Here is a 19700-nt window from a genome sequence, read left to right as displayed (position 1 = left end):
ACTTATTTGCATGAGCTCCTGAGCCTTCCTAATGGCAACGTTGAAAACTGGGTTAGTACTGATGATCGGGATGACTACTGTTTTAAAACAGATGGATGAAACCAGTGGTCAGGAATACAAAACTTCCTCCTGATGCCTTCACTGGCAGCAGTGATGCTGCAGCAGCAGCTAGAGCAGCATTTGGTGTTTAATTCACTCTGAAATGCTGCCAGTGGGGGACCAAATCTCAGTGTTTCCCTGCCTTGGGGGCAGTTCTGAGCCCAGGGTCCCTCACACAAAGACACTTCAGTGGTCTGTATCATGCACTTGCAGGTTGTTCATTCCCTGGGTGCTGATGCTGGCACTACGCTGGTGGGTTTTGTGCATAAAAGCCCAGAGAAGTGGCTTGCACACTCCCCTGTTGCTCGGTTTGTGTTCCCAGTGCTGTAAATGTGTCTTTCTCCTGGCGCAGAACATCTCAACTCTCAGTTTGTGCAGTTCCTGCTGGATGTGATTGAGGACGGGCTGCCCTCAGACACCACTGACCAGCTGCCTGACTTATTTGTCAACGTCCTGCTGGCCTTCAACCTCCACATTCCAGGTCAGTTGGTGCTGCTCTGCCCTGGCAGGATTCCAGTGCTTTGGAGCTGGGGTGTGAAGAATGGGGAGGGAGAATCTCCCTGGCTCTCCCTGGTGCTGATACCCAGCCCAGCTGCCCCAGGCTTGGGCACTGCACTGCCTAAAGGTCTCAGCAAACCTTCTGCTGCCTCTTGCAGCTCACTGAATGCCCGTGTGCTGGGGCCAGGCTCTTCAGCATTGGCATGAGCTGTGTTCTCTCCTGGTTGTTCAGCCATGTCGTGGGGCTGAGAGTTCTCATACCCCTGACAGACTGTGGCTCCCCAAAGCTCTCCAGAGCTCTGGTGCAGAACAGGAGCCCTCTGCTATCTGTTGTTATTATTGTGGCCTTGAGGAAACAAAGGGATGAGCTGAGCAGGTTTCTCCCTTAGTTCCAGAGCACAGTGTGATCATGACCACAATAAGCAAGCACTCGAATGTAAAGACCTTCACAGAAAAACTGCTGCTGCTGCTGAACAGAGGAGGTGAGTGTTTGGGGCACTGCGGGGGTGTGTGTGTGTGGGGGTGTGCAGCTGATGGAGGCTTGGGGAGCCCTGTGCTCACTAAGGGTGGCTGTGTTGGGGATGCAGGGAGCTGAGGAGTTGTGGGTTTCTGAGTTGAGACCTGTGCTGCTGAGGGTGGAGCTGCGCAAGGGATCAAGTGATGCCGGTGGCACGTGGGGTGAGAGGGGAGGCTCTGGCTGGCAGGTCCCTGTGCGCCTGGCTCGGATCAGCCCAACTCGTGTTGCGGATGGCTACAATGTGGGCAAGCTCTTGTCTGGGAGCAAACCTGGTCCTGAGCCCTCCTGTGCTTGGGCAGACAGGACCCCTTGGCACCGGCACACACAGACCTGCCTGTGCTGGCAATCGCCTGCCCCAGGGGACAGATCCAGAGGGAGGTTTTGCCTTCTGAAACGCTGCCCGGAGTAGCCCTTCCCATGTCAGAATGGCTTGGCAGAGGCTTAGCTTTGTGTCTGCTCCAGGTAGAGTGAAACCCACAGAACGTGCAGAGCTTTAGCAAAGCAGATTGCTGGAAGGCTGGAGGTCTCTGCAGGAGAAGTGGTGCCAGGCAGTTCTGCCTGTGCTGCACACCACTCTTGTGCTTTCTAATACCTTCTGGAGCACAGGGGCTTTGCTGCCCGAGATTCATTCTGTTGATTTGCTGATAAAAACTCATCCTGTGATGCTTGCAGCTCATCTTTGCCTGGCTTTAATTCTCTTTGGGGTTGCAAATCACTGTCTCCACACTCTATCAGCTTAAGGGCAGCCAGCATCTCAGCGCTGTTCTGTCTGGCCTCCTCCCAAAGCCTTTGTTTAGCCCTTTCCCTGCCAGATTCCCTGCAGGGATCACCTTACTGCAGGGGGCTGGTAGAAGAAAGAGGGGCCCACAACCTAATGAAGATGCATCTCCTTTGCCTGCCTTCCTGATGACTGCTGGGGGGCTTCAGTCTCCAGAGCCCCTCTTGGGGTCTGCAGGGATGTGTTCTGGAAGAGAACAGGATGTGGTGGCTCATTTAAACTTGAGAGTGTTTCTTCCTTCTGGGATGGTACGAGCCTGGTCCCTGAGGGGAAAGCTTGTGTCTGGTACAGGCTCTGATGGGCTTTTTGGAGGGGTCATTGGACCAGATCTAATGAACCAGGGGGAAGAGGGGTGGGAGCTGTTGAGCTGAAGGGGGCACAGGGAGGTGATGTGCTAATGAGCTCTCACCTGGGGAGGTGAGTGAAGCACCTGCAGTGATTGATGCTGATGGGTTTGCTCTGGGCTCCGTGCCCCACAGAGCTCCATCCCTCCCATTGGGCAGTTCTGTGCGAGGCACTGAGCTCTGCCCGCACGAGGCACCGCGGGCACCAGGGCCGGGGCCGGTTCCTCTCCAGGCCCTGGGATGCAGGGAGGGGATGGCTCAGCAGGAACCCTCTGCCTTCCCCAGATGATCCGGTTTGTATCTTCAAGCATCAGCCTCAGCCCCCGCACTCGGTGCTGAAGTTCCTGCAGGACATCTTTGCCAGCAAGGACACAGCCAGCATCTTCTACCACACGGACATGATGGTGCTGATCGACATCCTGGTGCGGCAGATCGCTGATCTCTCCCCAGGAGACAAGGTGCTCGCAGTAACCCCAGGCACTGGGGCAGGGAGCTGAGTCCCAGAGCAACTGTGTGTCTCTTGGTCCTCTGTGGGGGCCAGCTGGGGCAGGCATGAGCAGGGTCATGGTATGGGTATGATGCTTCTGGATGCTCAGATCAATCTTGGAGCTGAAGAGGAAGGGGGCTGTTATCCTGCCCAGCACCAAGCAGTGGAGACACATGTTTAAGGAAAGATCTGCCAGGCCTTTGGTGGTCTGCACCCTTCTGCAGGGACATTTGGGAACAGGGACCCCATGTGAGTAATTGGAAGTAAGAGGGATCCCTGTATGCAAGAGGCAGGGATGTGCATGTCTGAGAGTGGGTGAGGAGCAGCACCAGGCTGCTGGGGGAAAAGCAGGGTTTTCCACAGCTACTCATGAGCCTTAAGGAAAAGCAGGTGCCTCTGGAGTCACTCCCTGACTGGTGGAGCAGCAGCAGCTGCTGTGCTTGTTTATCTCACTTTAAATCCTTCATTGTGCTCTGTGTTTTGTCTCCCCTCCCACTTGGCAGCTGAGGATGGAGTATCTGTCTCTGATGCACGCCATCATCCGCTCCACAGCCTATCTGCAGCACCAGCACCGCCTTTCCGACCTGCAGGGCATCCTGCAGCGCATCCTGGGCGAGGAGGAGGAGGACCAGCAGTGCCAGATGGACAAACTCATCATCCTGGAGATCTATAAGGAGTTCCCAGAAATCTCTCCTGGTACCAGCTAACCGCCCATCGGCTTGAACTGGAGCCTGAACCACTTGGATTGACAACGTCTCTTGTTGACACTTCCTCCCCATTCCCTTCAGTACAGCTCATACCTTGTACCCCTCCCTGCGAGGCCTAAGGTTGGGACAGTGTTCACCAGCCCTTTAGCAAGGCCAGCGGCAGAAAGGGCCCGGGATGCCCCGGGGCTGGTGCTTGGGGAGGCTGGAGCACAGCAGGCGCTGGTGGTGCTCGGGCAGCTGGTGATGGTGGGAAGGGCAGTGAGTGTGAGGGACGTGGCAGTGGGGGTGTTTGGCTGTGCTGCTGTCCCAAGGTCCCGAAGAGAAAGGCCTTTGCCTTAGAGCATCACTTCTTTTCCATGTGCATCTCTCCCTGCAGTGACCAAGTGGAGTCTGCTGGTGCTTGGAAGAAGCTTCCGTAACATCTGTTCTGTTTGCTGCTGTAGTGCCAATGTGCTGCCGCCCTGCCAAAGGGGAGCAGCCCGCTCGCTGTCTGACGCCTCGTGTAGTGAGCCTTCCCCCTCCCGGCCCGCAGCCTTGCCTCTGGGCAGCAACTCGCCAGGGCCAGCAGATCTTACCCCAGCAGCTGCTTTTTCGATCTGCTTTCTATAGTGCTGTTTAACCAAGGTCCTTGCACCCTGAGGCAGCCTCCAGTGACGACCACGCAGGTGCTGCTGCCCTGGGGAGGCCACTGGCCTGGGCACAGCTCAAAGCTGTGTCCTGCCAAGCAAAGGCTGCTGCGTGGCCCCGGGTGGGCAGCACGGCCCTGGGTGGGCAGCGTGGCCCTGGATGGGTAGATGCGCTCTGCTCTGTGGGTTTTGCTTCGTTGCAGCTCTGCCTCACTGCCCGCCCCTCACGCGGCAGCGCTCAGAGGCAGCGTCAGCCTCGTGTCCAGTAGCTGTTTGTGACCGTGCACGAGTGTGGGGAACCCTTATTTATATTCCCTCTAGGTTTCTAGCAAGTGGGATTAACCTGTCACACGCACTAACGTGGGTCTCTTAGCTGTTCATGTGCGCAGTCTGGTCAAGCCCTGTCCCTAGCTCTTCCTTTACAGTACCCAGTGTAGGAGCTATTGGAAAGTGGAACTGGAAATGCTGGGCACTGTGTTGTTTTAGCTTGAAGTGATCCCTGAGCTCTGCAGCCTGGGCTGTAGCCCTGGGGCAGGGATGCTCAGGAGCAGAGGGGTTGGCCTGGCACTTAGGGGGGTGAGGCCCTGCTGAAGGCAGCCTGGCAGTGCCCAAGCTCAATAACACCCTCGTAGAGAAACCTATTTTTTCCCCTGTAAAAATGTATGAATGTCAAAACGGATCCTGTATTTTCTTAAACACTCGGTGTAACATGCAGAGGAATAAAATGTCTTTAACCGGAGTTGTGTGAATATAGCCCTGCCTGCCTCTGCCAGGGGGACTGATGTGGAGGGGTGCCTGCAGCCCCCAAAGGCAATGCTGTGGGTCCTGATCTCGAACAGGAGCCAGTGGGCAGGAGCAGGGCTGTATGTGCTGGGTGCAGGCTGTGACCCATTCATGCAGCAGCCAGCAGGAATGGAGCCAGGGCTGTGTCCCAGACCCAGTGTCTCTTGTGTCAGGCTGCACCCATGGGGAACAGTGTACATGAGGGCTGCCAGCAGTTACGGGTGCTCCCCCTGTGGGGCTCTCCTGTGCCCCCTTGTTTAGCTGCACATTCCCTGGGATAACCTCGGCTTGCTCTGGGTGCTGCTTGTGCTTGTGTTGGCTAGTGCCCGGCTGCAGTGGTGGCATGTGTTTGGCACTTGCCCTCAGTGGCACTGCCCAGGCTTTTCTCCACCAGGCTGGGGTGCGGGCAGGCACCTGCCCTGGGGAGCGGGCAGGATCCATGGCTCTGGGAGCCAGGGGCACAGCCTGGCAAAGCCTCCTGTGACAGTGCCCTGATGGGGCAGAGCCGGTGGCTCCTTCTGCATCCCTGGGTGTGCTCAGCCCTGTCCCACCACACGGGGTGACCCCTCCTGCACCCTGGCAGAGCTGCGCCTGCTCCCGGGAAAGGTGCGATGCAGGGAGCTGAACCGCAGCATTATCCCTGGGGATACTTGGTGGCTCCTGCTCTGTGTGTGGGTGACAGGCACAGCTCATACACCGCGCTTCTGTTAGCTGTAATAAGCCTTTATTAAAGCAGTATCTCCTGGTATGGATGTGTTTTGTTGCGCAGCAGTGATGGGTGCTGGGGATGCTGGGGGGGAGCGATGCTCTGGCTATGACCCCCACCTCTGCTTTATTGTCTGGAATGATTCAATTACAACTGTTTTGTGGCAGCAATACCCTGACGATTTTCTCCTCCTCCGCTGAGCTGTCAGTCGGGTAATTACAACAAATACACTTGAAAGCCTTCACCGTGTTTTAAAAGTCTCTCCCCTCTCCTGATTGGGTTTCTTAATGGCAAATCCCCACTTTGAGGAGGTGGGATGTAGGATCCAGCCGGCGCCAGGGGCTCGTGTGAAGCCGGCACCTTCCTGCCACACGGGTGCTTCAGCCATGAAATGTGCTCAGCCCAGCGTGATGGAGGTGGAAGGGAAACACCAGCCCTGCAGTGGAAGCCCGAGGCTCCGGCTGTGAGGACGGTGTAGGGTGGCTGGGGACCAGCCGGGCATGCTGCAGACCCCGCTTTGTGCTCTCTTAGTTGTCACCCTGGGAGCGGGAGGCGCTTGCAGCCGAGCCCAGCTCAGCGGGCAGCAGCAGCGCTTCCCACCGCCGTGCTTACACTGATGGTAACTGATAGGGGACCATCTGTCACCATCGGTAGGACCGGAGCTGCGGGAGAGCCGGCGGTGGCCGCGGTTGCTGGGGGAGTGCAGGCACACGGGGCACTGGGCAGAGGCGCAGCGCCGGTGATGCCAGGACTCGGCGCTTCCGCAGCACCTTGCGGGATGCTGCGGCCCCGTCCGGTGCGGAGGACACCCCTCGAGGTCCGCAGCCCTGCTGTGCCCTGCGGTCAGCGAAAAGCCCGGTGTGAGTCTGTGCTGTTAACACCAGGGGTGCCGGCGGTGCCCAGCCCGGCTGCGGTGCGGGCGCGGGGCGTCCCCTGCTCCCCAGCCAACCCACCCCAGAGCACAGCCCGCCCATCACGGTGACGGGGGGGCTCCTGCAGCCCCCGCGGGGCTGGGATGTGCATGGAGGCACGGTGTGGCCGGTGTACTCCCTACCCCATCCTCAATTCTCCCATCTCCCAGATTCTTTCCCTCCCTGCTGTGGCTCTTTCTTCCCCAGCCACCACGCCTTGGGCTCCGCTCTTCTTCCCAGGACACAGCTGAGGGTATTTCCTCCACTGAACACTGACGAGGACCTAAATCCCCGTTATTCCTAAACCTATTACAAGCTTCAGTGGATTAGGCTGCGATATTAGTTGATTGAGATCAAACCAACAGCAAAGTTGGAGGCTGATTGCGCTAATGAACCATTCCAATGGGAATGGTTCAAGGGCCCTAACCTGAACTTCCCTTGGAAAATCAGGTTTTATTTTTCATGGATGTTGGAAGAAAAACCTACAGCTTGGAGCCCTCAGGAGGACTGGGGGTGCCGGGTGAGGAGGAGCTCCCTATGACCCAGCTTCAGCGTGTGCTTGAACCCAGACCCCCCCGCCGTGTGCTGGGCTGCACCCCCAGAGCGTGAGCAGCAGCTCAGGGAGGGGATCCTGCCCCTCTGCTGTGCTCTGGGGAGACCTGAGAGCAGCTCCAGTGCCTGAAGGGGATCCAGGAAACCTGAAGAGGGGCTTTGGACAAGGGCCTGTAGGGACAGGCCAAGGGGAATGGGTTTAACCTGCCAGAGGGGAGACTGAGATGAGCTCTTAGGCAGAAGCTCTTCACTGTGAGGGTGCTGAGGCGCTGGCACAGGGTGCCCAGAGAAGCTGTGGCTGCCCCATCCCTGGCAGTGTTCAAGGCCAGGTTGGACACAGGGCTTGGAGCAAGTTGCTCTAGTGGAAGGCGCCCCTGCCCGTGGCAGGGGTTGGAGCTGGAGGAGCTTTAAGGTGCCTTCCACACAAACCAGTCCGGTGCTGGTTCTGCCGGCAGCAGGCACCAACCCCACGGTCTGCTCTCGGCCGCTGCTGAAGCCGCCGGGCCCGGCGGTAGCCGCAGCACAGGCTCGGTGCGGCCGCTGCCGGTGCCCGCAGGTGCCCGACCGCGGCGGGGCGGAGGCCTGGCGCTGCCCGCCCTCCTCAAGATGGCGGCGCGGGGCGGGCGGGGGCGCGGGGCGGGGCGGCGGGAGCCATGTTGGGGCTGCGGGAGGAGCCGCCGCCACCCCCAGCAGCCGCGGCGGCGGCGCTGAGCGGAGAGGGGTGGGGGGCGGCACCGAGCCCAGCCGCCGAGCGCCGGGCCGGGGCGGCGGCCGCCGAGCCACCATGGCGGCGGAGGAGCCGGTGCCCGCCCCGAGCCGCCGCCGCCACCGCCGCCGTCCTCCTCCTCCGCTGCTGCTGCCGCTGCTGCTGCTGTCTTTGTTCCCCCCCGGGCTGGGGGCTGCCGATCCGCCGGCCCGCGGGGGCTGCCCCGCCGCAGAGCCGTGCTGGGCTCCGCCGGCTCCGCGCTGCCCGCCCCGCGCCGCCGCGCCGCGCCCGTCCCCATCCCCATCCCCGTCCCCATCCCCATCCCCGTCCCCGTCCCCATCCCTATTCCCGGGGCGGCGGGGCCGGCGCGCAGTCCCCAACCGGCACCCGCTGTTCCCGCAGTACAACTACCAAGCGGAGGTGGCGGAGAACCAGCCGGCGGGCACGGCGGTGGTGGCGGTGGCCGCGCAGGACCCCGACGGCGGCGAGGCGGGGCGGCTCGTGTACTCCATGGACGCGCTGATGAACAGCCGGTCCCGGGAGCTCTTCAGCATCGACCCGCGGGCAGGGCTCATCACCACCACGCAGGCCCTGGACCGCGAGAGCATGGAGCTCCACTACTTCCGCGTGACGGCCGCCGACCACGGCGCGCCCCGGCTCTCGGCCACCACCATGGTGGCCATCGCCGTGGCTGACCGCAACGACCACGACCCCGTCTTCGAGCAGGGCGAGTACCGGGAGACCATCCGGGAGAACGTGGAGGAGGGGTACCCCATCCTGCAGCTGCGGGCCACCGACGTCGACTCCCCACCCAATGCCAACATCCGCTACCGCTTCGTCAACGAGCAGGCGGCACACGCTGTCTTCGAGATTGACCCGCGCTCCGGGCTCATCACCACCAGCGGGCCCGTGGACAGGGAGAAGATGGAGCGGTATTCCTTGGTGGTGGAGGCCAACGACCAGGGCAGGGAGCCAGGACCCCGCTCCGCCACAGTCAAGGTCTACATCACGGTGCTTGACGAGAATGACAACACGCCTCAGTTCAGCGAGAAGCGCTACATCGTGCAGGTGAGGGAGGACGTACGGCCCCACACCGAGATCCTGCGCGTCACCGCTACCGACCTGGACAAGGACAACAACGCGCTGGTCCACTACAACATCATCAGCGGGAACAGCCGGGGGCAGTTCTCCATCGACAGCGTCACTGGGGAGATCCAGGTGGTGGCCCCGCTGGATTTTGAGGTGGAGCGGGAGTATGCCCTCAGGATCCGGGCACAGGATGCGGGGCGCCCTCCCCTCTCCAACAACACCGGCATGGCCAGCATCCAGGTGGTGGACATCAACGACCATGCCCCCATTTTTGTCAGCACGCCTTTCCAGATCTCCGTCCTGGAGAACGCTCCCCTCGGCCACTCCGTCATCCACATCCAGGCAGTGGACGCAGACTACGGCGAGAACTCGCGCCTGGAGTACAAACTGACGGGGGTCTCGGCTGACACACCCTTCGTGGTGAACAGTGCCACGGGGTGGATCACAGTCAGCGGGCCCTTGGACCGCGAGTCGGTTGAGCACTACTTTTTTGGGGTAGAGGCTCGGGATCACGGCTCCCCATCTTTATCCGCCTCCGCCAGCGTCACCATTACTGTCATGGATGTCAACGATAACCGCCCTGAGTTCACCCAGAAGGAGTACTTCATCCGCCTGAATGAGGATGCAGCCGTGGGGACCAGCGTCCTCAGCGTTACGGCAATCGACCGGGACGTGAACAGTGCCATCACCTACCAGATCACAGGAGGCAACACGCGGAATCGCTTCTCCATCAGCACGCAGGGTGGGACGGGGCTCATCACGCTGTCTCTGCCGCTGGACTACAAGCAGGAGAGGCGCTACGTGCTCACTGTGACGGCCTCCGATCGCACCCTGCGTGACAACTGCCATGTTCACATCAACATCACTGATGCCAACACTCACCGGCCGGTGTTCCAGAGCGCCCACTACTCTGTGAGCATCAACGAGGACCGGCCCGTGGGCAGCACCGTGGTGGTGATCAGTGCCACGGATGATGACGTGGGGGAAAACGCCCGCATCACTTACTATCTGGAAGACAATGTCCCTCAGTTCCGCATTGATCCGGACTCTGGGGCCATCACTCTCCAGGCAGAACTGGACTACGAGGACCAGGTCACATACACGTTGGCTATCACTGCCAAGGACAACGGGATCCCCCAGAAAGCAGACACCACCTATGTTGAAATCATGGTGAACGATGTAAATGACAATGCTCCCCAGTTCGTGAGCCCTCACTACCAGGGCATGATCTCCGAGGACGCGCCTCCCTTCACCAGCGTGCTCCAGATCTCTGCCACTGACCGGGATGCCCACACCAATGGGCGAGTGCAGTACACATTCCAGAACGGGGAGGATGGGGATGGAGACTTCACCATCGAGCCCACCTCGGGCATCATTCGCACTGTCCGCAGGCTGGACCGTGAAAACGTTCCTGTCTACGAGCTGACAGCGTATGCTGTGGACAGGGGCATCCCTCCTCAGCGCACTCCTGTCCACATCCAGGTTACCATTCAGGATGTGAATGACAATGCCCCTGTCTTCCCTGCCGAAGAGTTTGAGGTCTTGGTAAAGGAGAACAGCATTGTAGGCTCTGTCGTGGCCCAAATCACAGCTGTTGACCCAGATGAGGGACCCAATGCCCAGATCATGTACCAGATTGTGGAAGGCAACATCCCAGAGATATTCCAGATGGACATCTTTTCTGGGGAGCTCACAGCCTTGATAGACCTGGATTACGAGACAAAACCTGAGTACGTGATTGTAGTGCAGGCCACCTCTGCCCCTCTGGTCAGCAGAGCCACGGTCCACATCAAACTCATTGACCAGAATGACAACAGCCCCGTTCTCAAGAACTTCCAGATCCTGTTCAATAACTACGTGTCCAATAAGTCCAACACCTTCCCCTCGGGTGTCATAGGGAAGGTCCCAGCTTATGACCCGGATGCATCTGACCGCCTCTTCTACACCTTTGAGCGGGGAAATGAACTGCACTTGTTGATTGTCAATCAGTCGAGCGGGGAGCTGAGGCTGAGCCGTCAGCTGGACAACAACCGGCCGCTTGTGGCCTCCATGCTGGTCACTGTCACAGGTAGGATGGTTTTCACACCCTATCGTTAAATCCTGAGTGCAGAACCCTCAGGGGAGCCTGTTCTGCACTGGGGGGGGTTGGGGGGGGTGGACTGGCGACTGGCAGCAAGATTTGGCTTGGAAGCCCCTTCCGATGGAGGATAATCCTGGAGGGGCTGGGAAGCAGTGGGAGTGCCGGGGAGCACTGTGTGAGGGGGCCGAGGCCGGAGGTGGCCTGCGAGAACAAAGCAACATTGCTGAGCTGTGAGGATCGCTTGTAGCTGCTCCCAAGGCACCTTTGAGGCTGCTGTTGCCAGTGAGGCTGTGGCGTGGCTGCAGGGTGCTGGCTGGGCACGCAGCCGGTGCCGCGGTGGCCAAGCTGCCACCCTGGGGGCTGCCAACAGTGCTTGTGTCCCGGGCCTGGTGGCTCTTGTCCCTTCTGGGACCGGCTGTGCTGGGGTGGGAGCCTCTCAGAAACACCCGTGTGCTGGCAGCAAACGGTTCTGTCCCAGTTCTGGCTGCGGCGCGTGCCGGCACTGGTGCTTTGTGCTGTGGCCTCAGAGCTGGCACCACCTTCTGCAGCCACATGAGTGCTGCGAGGGGCAGATGTGACCAACCCCACAGCACCGTGCTTTGAGCTCTGGTGTCATATGTGTTGCTGGAGTATCCCCGTGCGGGTGAGCGATGGCTTTGGGGGGCATTGGGGTCCCCTTCAGATGCACTGAGGGGCTGTGTGTGAGCAGGTGGGGTTGGGACCTGCAGCTCCTCATTGCCTGATGCCTTCACATCAGCCTTTCTTTGCTCGTGGATGCGTGATCTGAAATGGAGGCGTCCGGCTGGCCATCGCTGAACCGAGGAGCGGCTCTGGGGGAGGGCAGGAGCCCTCCCTTGAGGGGCCAGCGCTGAATTACCTGGGGAGCCTTAAGCTGTGGAGCTCCCCTGACCTCAGCTTCCAGCTGCCTTCCCCTTTCCCTCTCTATCAGCTCATTCAGCAAGGGGAGGATTCCCTTCCAAAGGTGGAGCGAGGCTGGAGGAGCAGACGTGCTTGAGGCAATCCTGCACGGCCAGCACCAGTCTGGCACTGGCTTGGGGCTCTTCGGGGGTTAATTGTAACTGCAGGGCTGGCTGAGACACGCACTTGCCCATCGCTAGAGATGGGGTGTTTGACTCCTCCAGCCCCTGCCCTGTGTGCTCAGGCAAGCCCTGCCTCCTGCACACTTAACCCTGCACAAAGGCAGGAGACAATCGCAACCCGAAGTCCTGCATCGAGGGGGCCTTGCAGTTAGAGTGTCGTCATCTTCCAGTGGGAAGGGCAGCTGGGAGAGGTGTGCTGGTGATGGGGGAGAAGATGGAAGGGGAAGAGCTGTCCTGGGGAGGGAAGCCACCGGGAAAGGGGCCTTTTGTTGGCCCTGGTGCTGCTCGGGAGGTGGAGGCTGCTTTGGTGGCTGCCGTTGTTGTTTGCAGCCTCCCGTGTAGCCGGCGGCCCCGTGGCCCCGCGCTGGTGCTGGGTGCAGGGGGGCTTTGCAGGGCTGGTGGCCAGGACATCAGAGCTGTCTGCATTGTTTGCCCAGCACAGCCCCGCACAGCACTGTGCCGGAGCACCTTCCTCTTGCCGGAAGGCAACAATAGCACCATGGAGGGTGCCCCGAGGGTCAGCACCCAAGGAGGGGACAGCTTCTGTGCCTGCCTGTGAGCTTTATGGTCCCTTTGAGGGAGGCTGGATCTGCCTAAAGCAGGGCAAGGGGGCTGTGAGCAGTGTGTGTCTTCAGCTCAGCCCCTTGCTGGAAGCAGGAAAGACTTGGGCCAGATGGGGCTTGGAGCACCCTGCTCTAGTGGAAGGTGTCCCTGCCTGTGGCAGGGGTTGGATCTGGGTGAGCTTTAAGGTCCTTTCAAAACAAACCACTCTGGGATTCCATGGTCACAAACCAGTTCCTTTCCGGAGGGACTGAATACCTCAGAACTTACCCCAGTTCCTTGCAGGTGCATAGTCACCTATGGCTGTTAAAAGGGTCTCTTGGCCACTCAGGATTCAAGGCAGAGGTGGTGGGGCTGTGTCCGTGGCCGCAGCAAACTGAAATGGGGGCATTGTAGGAAGCTGCCATCATGTTGACTTCAAACCATCCCAGCCTGGTTTCGCTGGGCCAGGCTGATGGCAGGGGGGAGGCTCAGCTCTGGCTGTTGCCTTGGCCGGGCTCCCCTCAAGCTCTCTGTGCACAGCGCAAAGGCTTGCCCTGAGGAGGGGACCAATGTGTCCCGGTTACCTCACTTGAATCCCAGCCTGCAGGGAGGACTCACCCAGAGCACGTCTGTCCTGGCTCCTGGGGCTGAGCACGTCGGAGCTGTCTTTTCAGGTCAGCTGGGGGTCCCAGGGCTGCCCTGGCCTTTCACAACCTGCGTGCCTCCCCTCCCGTGAGGAGCTCACTCCAAGGAGCTTCCTCCCCTGTTGGGTCCATCACAGCCGGAGGTGAGGACCACAGAGTTTGGGTGCGAGACTCAAGGCTTTCCAGTCCTGGCTAGGGCACGGTTTTGGAGTTATCTTGGTTATTGTACTTTAGCCCCAGTCTTTGAGCTGCCAGGAGGGTGACATTTGTGCTCTGTGCTGGCTGAGGGAAGTGATTTACGTTTGAGATCTCTTAACCTGTCAAGTGCCATCAGCCTTGAGAGGTCTGCCCAAGCCCTTCGGAAGCACTGGGTGCTGCTCACCTTCCCGTGCCTGTCTCCTCCTTTCCCAGCTTTTCCTCTGGGGATGTTTCACTGCTCCTCAGCTGCAAATGTGAGCACTGCCCCTTGCCTGTCCCAGAGGCCATCGCCACCCCGGGGTGTCCCGGGCGGAGCAGTGGCTGTCACTGTCGGATGCAGGCTCTGCTGCTTGGCACATGCAGGGGATCATGCACCATGGCCTGTCTCTGAGCTCCTGGTCCCTGCAGGTGAGGGCAGGGGTGCATCCCCTCTGGGTCAGGACCTGTTTGAGCTGCATTGCTGCCTGCACCATCCCTGGAGCTCCGTGCGAGGCTGGAGGCCCAGGTGTTTGCTGCAGGGGATGGGGAGCCTCTGCCAGTGGCGTGGGGGCTCTCGGGATGGGAGTGTTGGCAGAAGCCTGTGCCTGGTGCTGCCCAGGGTCTGGAGAGCTTCTGGCAGCACGGGGGGGCAGGAGAGGTGGGCTCCTGCCCTGGCAGACACAGCACACAGCCGGGCAGCGGATGGCAGCCCTGTTCTCCCCAAGAGGCCTCCAGCTCAGGCCCAGAGCTCCTGTCCCAGGTGGGCAGGCAGCTCCCAGGAGGAGTCTGCTGCCTGTCCGCCTCTGTCCAGAGCTCTTCCTTCTGCAGCTTCCCTGCTGCTGAAGCTGGTTGCTGTCAGTTGTGGAAGTGCAAACAGGATGCCTCGGTGCTGCCCAGCCCCTCGTGTCCCCTCTCCCTGCTCCTTTCCCTGTAGGCAATGTTTCCAGGGCTCTGCTACATGAATATTCGCCAGACACCAGCTCTCTGGCCACAGGATTTAATCAGAAAGGCTGAGCAGTCGTGATGACAATGCCTCCCAGGGGGGTCAGTGCCTCCAGCCAGCTTTGGGTTTGCCTTTGGTAGCTTCCTCCTGCCATTTGCAGCAGGTCATTCTCTAACCATCTGCTTCGCCTTGCACAGAGCCAGCCCTGGGTGTGATGCTGTGGTGGGACAGGGTTGTATGGGGGAGCTTACCAAGGATGGCTGTGGGGCCAGGGCTGGCTCCACGCTGCTGTGGGGAGTGGGGAAAGGGGTACTCAGTGCCATGGGCTGGGCAATGCCAAGGGTGCTGGGCACCCTGCAGCCCACTTTCCCCAGCCACAGCCTCCTTGCACTGGGAGGTGTTGCTGGCCTCCAGCCTGCTCCAGCGCTCAGCATTGTGCCAGCCGAGGCCTAATGGGAGCCATAAATCAGGCAGATGTCTGCCTGCCTATTGCTGGGCGCTCGGCAGCCCCTGGGGAGGGCGAGAGCTGTCCCCTGGGCCTCCAGGCTGCTTCCACATGAAGCGGGAGCTCAGGGAGCAGAGGAAGGGGTTGCTGGGCTGAGCCGTGCTCAGCCTTGCCTTGGCCAGAGGCAGAGTGCAAGGAGGGGACAAAGGGAGAAGAGCTGGAACGGGACATGCACAGCTTCCTGCAGAAGAGGGAGCTGCTCTCAGGGTGCTGGCGTCCCAGGGTGCTGCCTCGCCAGGCTCTGGGGGTATGGGAGCATCTCCTGCCAAGTGCAGCTGAGCCAGGCTTGTGGCTCTCACCGTGCTCCAGCCTCCCCCGGCCTGGGTCAGCCTCTTGCAGAGAGAAGGTGCCTCAGGAGTGCAGGTGGCGATGCTGGTTCCTTGTGCTGAGCCCAGGCAGCACAGAGCTCTTTGTGACTGCTCTCCTGCTGCCCTGCATTGTCAGAGCCAGCGCACCACCGAGGGGTGGTTTCTCACCTTGCTTCCATACGGCTCAGGAGCAGGTGGATTTCAGAGAGAAGCAACCCCCCTTTTCCGGGAGATCAGCTCCCAGGTGACTGTGCTGGCACCGCTGCTCCCCAGCCCCACGCGAGCCTTATCTCCAGAGCTCCAGCCCCAGTGCTTGCATGAGAATTTGCAGGGTCACCAGAAAGCTGTCACATTCTGAAGAGCAGAAGAGAGAGGGGGGGAAAAGGGAGATATTTCAGTCCTTAAATCCTCCTGCTCTGCGGGCTTCAAAAGGGCTGGGGGAAATCAAAGGCTTTGCAGCGCGGCAGCCACGGCAAGAGAGGAATAGCAAAGGCAGCTTTGCTCATGAGGCTCGGAGGTTGGATCCCCCAATAGCAGCGGGATCCGCTGGCCTTGGGGCTGGGTAGGTGGGTGAGGTGAAGCAGGGGAATGGTTGAGCTGCTGCCACCGGGCTGTATCGTGTCCTGTGTCCCTGCAGCCTGAATGCTGGCACATGAGTGTGCCTGACGTGGGGCTGAGATGCTGCTCAGGGTCATGGTCCAGGGAGAGAGCGGGCTCCAAGTGTGCTCCCGTGCCTGGGAGATGGCTCCGGTGGTACAGGGTCCCAGGGGGAGGGAGCTGGTCTCCAAGGAGAATGAAGATGAAAGAGAATTAAACAAACCGGAGATGGACTGAGGGAGGAAGAGATGCGGAGCAGATGGCGGGAAGGGGGGAAGCAGGGAGACAGGCACAAAAGCCTTGGAGACCCCAGAGGAGAAAGGAAGCAAACGGCAGTAGGAGAGTGCAGGAGAAGGCACGTGGGGCAGGCAGACGGGGCACAGTGGGGAAGCAAAACACCCCAGACCCTGGCATTGGCTCCTGTGTTTGCCCAACCTCCTGCTGGGACCTCTTCTGCCTGTGTCTCTTAAGCACCTTTGTTCTGAGTGCTCAGTTTGCTGCCGAGATGCAGCACAGGGAGGAGACCCGAGAGACCTGAGAGTTCTCTCAGTGGAGAGGCTGAAGGGAGGCAGAAGGTGCAGCCACACCGTCCGCTCCCCCTCCATCCCCAGTGGCAGAGCTGTGGCTCCACGCTTCCTTAGCCAAGGACTTGGGCCTTTTGGGGGCCACAGTGGAGCGCAGGGCTGTGCCCCGGGGTGGGAGGGAGGAGACCCTCCGGGCAGCAGGCAAAGACCTGCAGCATGTCCCTGTTCCCTCCCACAGACGGGATCCACAGCGTGACGGCCCAGTGCGTCCTGCGGGTGATCATCATCACGGAGGACATGCTGGCCAACAGCATCACGGTGCGGCTGGAGAACATGTGGCAGGAGCGCTTCCTCTCCCCGCTGCTGACCACCTTCCTGGAAGGGGTGGCCACCGTGCTCGCAACGCCCAAGGAGGACATCTTCATCTTCAACATCCAGAACGACACGGACGTGGGGGGCACGGTGCTCAATGTCAGCTTCTCGGCACTGGCACCGCGGGGCGGGCGCTACCTCAGCTCGGAGGAGCTGCAGGAGCAGCTGTACATGAAGCGCATGGCGCTGACGGGCGCCTCCATGCTGGAGGTGCTGCCCTTCGACGACAACGTCTGCCTGCGGGAGCCCTGCCAGAACTACATGAAGTGCATCTCCGTCCTCAAGTTCGACAGCTCAGCCCCCTTCATCGCCTCCCCCTCCACCCTGTTCCGGCCCATCCACCCCATCGCTGGCCTGCGCTGCCGCTGCCCGCAGGGCTTCACTGGGGACTACTGCGAGACGGAGATCAACCTCTGCTACTCCAACCCCTGCCGCAATGGCGGGAGCTGCACCCGCAAGGAGGGGGGATACACGTGTGTGTGCCGCCAGCACTTCATGGGTGAGTGCCAGGACATGGCCGGCGTGGCCCTCGGGGTGGCTGGCACCATGGCGGGGTGCTCTGCCCAGAAGGGTGCTGGGGCCCCTCTTTGTCTTCAGAGGCCCGGCTCTGTGTCCAGCTCTCCGTGTTTCCATGGCGCTGGATGTGCAGGGCTGAGGTTGCCATAGAAATCTGTCTTGCAGGGAGGTGGGATGGAGGGCTCGGGGGACCCCAGTGCTACCTCCCAGCTTTTCTCACAGAGCAGGACCAGGTTGGACCCTGCCAGGGGCACAGGAGGCTCCTTGGCCCTGCCCCATGCTAGTGCTGGGCTCTGGGACTATCAGAGGTGCTGGTCTCAGCCTGTGCCAGCCTTCAGCTGGCCTGCAGAGGTGTGAAGCCCATGCTGGCCCCATGTGCGCTCGGGGAGCTGCTGCCCCCCCAGAACAGAAGGGGAGGCTGGGCCCAGCTGCGCCACCAGGTGGGATGCGATCCATGCGGATCTGGTCCCAGCCATGGCGTAATCCCTGGACTAGGCAGTGTCTTTTAGCCACAAGTCCCCAGCAGGCTGTGGAGACCCATGCCTGGCCATTGGGGACGGTGGGCTGTGGCTGCAGGGGGAGTGCAGCAGCAGATGGCTGCCTCGGAGCTGCTCTCCCATCGTGGTTCCTGGTGAGATAACAGAGTCAGTGGTAATTAACCCCCGGCATCTGAGGCATGAACAGCCATTAGCAGAAGGGTTAATGAGCTCGTTTCCCTGTCACTTTGTGCTGTCTCCTCATCCTCCTTTCATGCCATTGAGCAAGTAATGGGAGCAGGGCCCTGGGGTGTAGGACTGTGGCTGAGGCTGAGCAGTTCTCTGTGTGGTGTGTGGGAACAGGGACTGGCCAGAACCCTGCACCGCTGAGCTGGCCTGGGACGTCCCTGGTGCCTACACCGGTGAGGTGCAGGAGTATTTGGTGTCCTCTCCTGGCTGGTTTCCTCTTGGCTTTTGCTCCTGCATCAGAGCCTGCAGGGTTAGGTTAGGGTGGGTGAGACTTCCATAGCTCTTGACAGGGGAGCTCAGTGGTCCTGGGCTGTGCCCACACCCCAGAGCCAGGGCTGTGATGCCTGTCCCAGGCTGGTACAGTTTCTGTGCCCAAGGAGACACTCTCAGCATTGCCAGGACTTCCCTGGCTTGTCCTTGCCTCTCCATCCTTAGGACTGCACACCCCAGCCATGGCCAGTCGCTTCCTGTCCCATTCCCATCCTGTCCTGGGTCCAAACTTTCCCCTTCAGCCAAAGCTGGCAATGCATCCAGGCTGGTTGCTTGTGCTGCAGGGCTGGCAGTGCTGGCTTGCCTGGGGGAGCCTTGGGTGACACCCGGGTTGTCATGTCCCTCGCTAGCTCCACCTCCCCCAGACCTGGGGCAGGGATGGTGGGTACAAGGCCTGCACTGGGGCAGGGGGTGGTGGGTGCTCACTGTGTCCGCAGCTCTCATGTCTCGCCCGCAGGTGACAACTGTGAAGTGGACAGTCGCTCCGGGCGCTGCGCTCCCGGCGTGTGCCGCAACGGTGGCACCTGCACCAACGGCGCTGATGGCGGCTTCCGCTGCCAGTGCCCGGCGGGCGGCTTCGAGAGCCCCTTCTGCGAGGTGTCCGCACGCTCCTTCCCACCACGCTCCTTCGTCATGTTCCGGGGCCTGCGCCAGCGCTTCCACCTCACTCTCGCGCTCTCGTGAGTCCTCTCTTCCCTTGCCGGTCACCTCGCCTTGCTCTGGTGCCTTTGGTGCGCCCTGGGCCTGGCCAGGGCTTGGCTGGTGCTCCCCACACCCTGGTGTTAGGAGCTTTGCCTTGGCTTGGGGCTGCCCTTGCTCTTTCAGCCAGAGGGCTCTGAATCTGCACTGGCACGTCTCCCCTTGCCATCCGCTCATGCCTTCCTTCAGTGTCTCATCCCTTCCCTGCTGCCAGCTCTCTGCCTCCATGCCAGGCCCCTGTGCTCCCACAGCACCCATTGGGTGCTCCCAGCCCCTTCCCACCTCAGTTTGCACCCAGGGCCAGACCCGGGCCTCCCCCCATCCCCGAGCTGGGTGTGTGCACGGGGGACCGGGGATCCCTGCGTGCCCCTGGTGCACGCTCTGCCCTCCTGCTTCCTCCTTGCCCCAGGTTTAGCACCGTGGAGCCCAGCGGCCTCCTGCTCTACAACGGGCGCCTGAACGAGCGGCATGACTTCCTGGCGGTGGAGATCATCCAGGGGCAGGTCCAGCTCAAGTACTCCACAGGTGGGCTTGGGGTGACCCCAAATCCCTGCTATGGGGTTTGTGCTGTGGGAGCTGTGAGGAGGCCCTCGCAGAGCAGGGGAAGGAGGGTGCTACCCTGGGTGGAGCCTGTGTTAAGGCAAACGGGGCTGAGAGAGGTGTTGGTGAGTGTCAGTGGATGGCCCAGGGGATGGGTGTCTGTCCCAGGACTCTCCCTGGGCTTAGGAATGCAAGCACAGCAGTGAACTTGTCCTGGTTTGTGCTCCCAAAACCTTTTGGTGCCTTTGCTGCCCTTTTGCCCCGTTCTGTCACTGTGAGTTCCACCTCCTGCCTTGCTGTGAGCCAGTCCGGAGAGGAGGACCCTCTGGGGAGGGCGGTTGCTATCCGGTTGTT

At 60.8% G+C, this 19700-nt stretch overlaps 2 protein-coding genes across 4 annotated transcripts in view; both read left to right on the top strand.

Annotated features, from left to right (window-relative positions):
* Positions 1-4165, top strand: part of NCKIPSD (NCK interacting protein with SH3 domain) — a 35095-nt gene extending 30930 nt beyond the window's left edge. The window contains exons 10-13 of the mRNA XM_057417567.1: positions 452-580; positions 987-1079; positions 2522-2694; positions 3227-4165. Coding sequence (XP_057273550.1) covers positions 452-580; positions 987-1079; positions 2522-2694; positions 3227-3430 — 599 coding nt within the window. The 3' untranslated portion in view covers positions 3431-4165. The remainder of the gene's footprint in view (positions 1-451; positions 581-986; positions 1080-2521; positions 2695-3226) is intronic.
* A 3602-nt stretch (positions 4166-7767) lies between these two features.
* The window catches only part of CELSR3 (cadherin EGF LAG seven-pass G-type receptor 3), a 29059-nt gene continuing 17126 nt past the window's right edge, over positions 7768-19700 (top strand). For all 3 annotated transcript variants that reach the window (XR_008973244.1, XR_008973243.1, XM_057417638.1), the window contains exons 1-4: positions 7768-10871; positions 16463-17095; positions 18565-18787; positions 19216-19331. Coding sequence is in view for 1 of the 3 variants with exons in the window: in XM_057417638.1 (XP_057273621.1) it covers positions 7793-10871; positions 16463-17095; positions 18565-18787; positions 19216-19331 (4051 nt within the window). In the remaining 2 variants the exon portion in view is untranslated. The remainder of the gene's footprint in view (positions 10872-16462; positions 17096-18564; positions 18788-19215; positions 19332-19700) is intronic.

The sequence above is a fragment of the Pezoporus wallicus genome, unplaced genomic scaffold (genome assembly GCF_028554395.1).
Source record: "Pezoporus wallicus isolate ANWC-B61680 ecotype Strahan unplaced genomic scaffold, APGP_CSIRO_Pwel_v1 contig_8542, whole genome shotgun sequence".
NCBI lineage: Eukaryota > Metazoa > Chordata > Aves > Psittaciformes > Psittacidae > Pezoporus > Pezoporus wallicus.
Note: the sequence above shows the minus strand (reverse complement) of the source record. Positions and strands in the feature narration are given on the sequence as shown.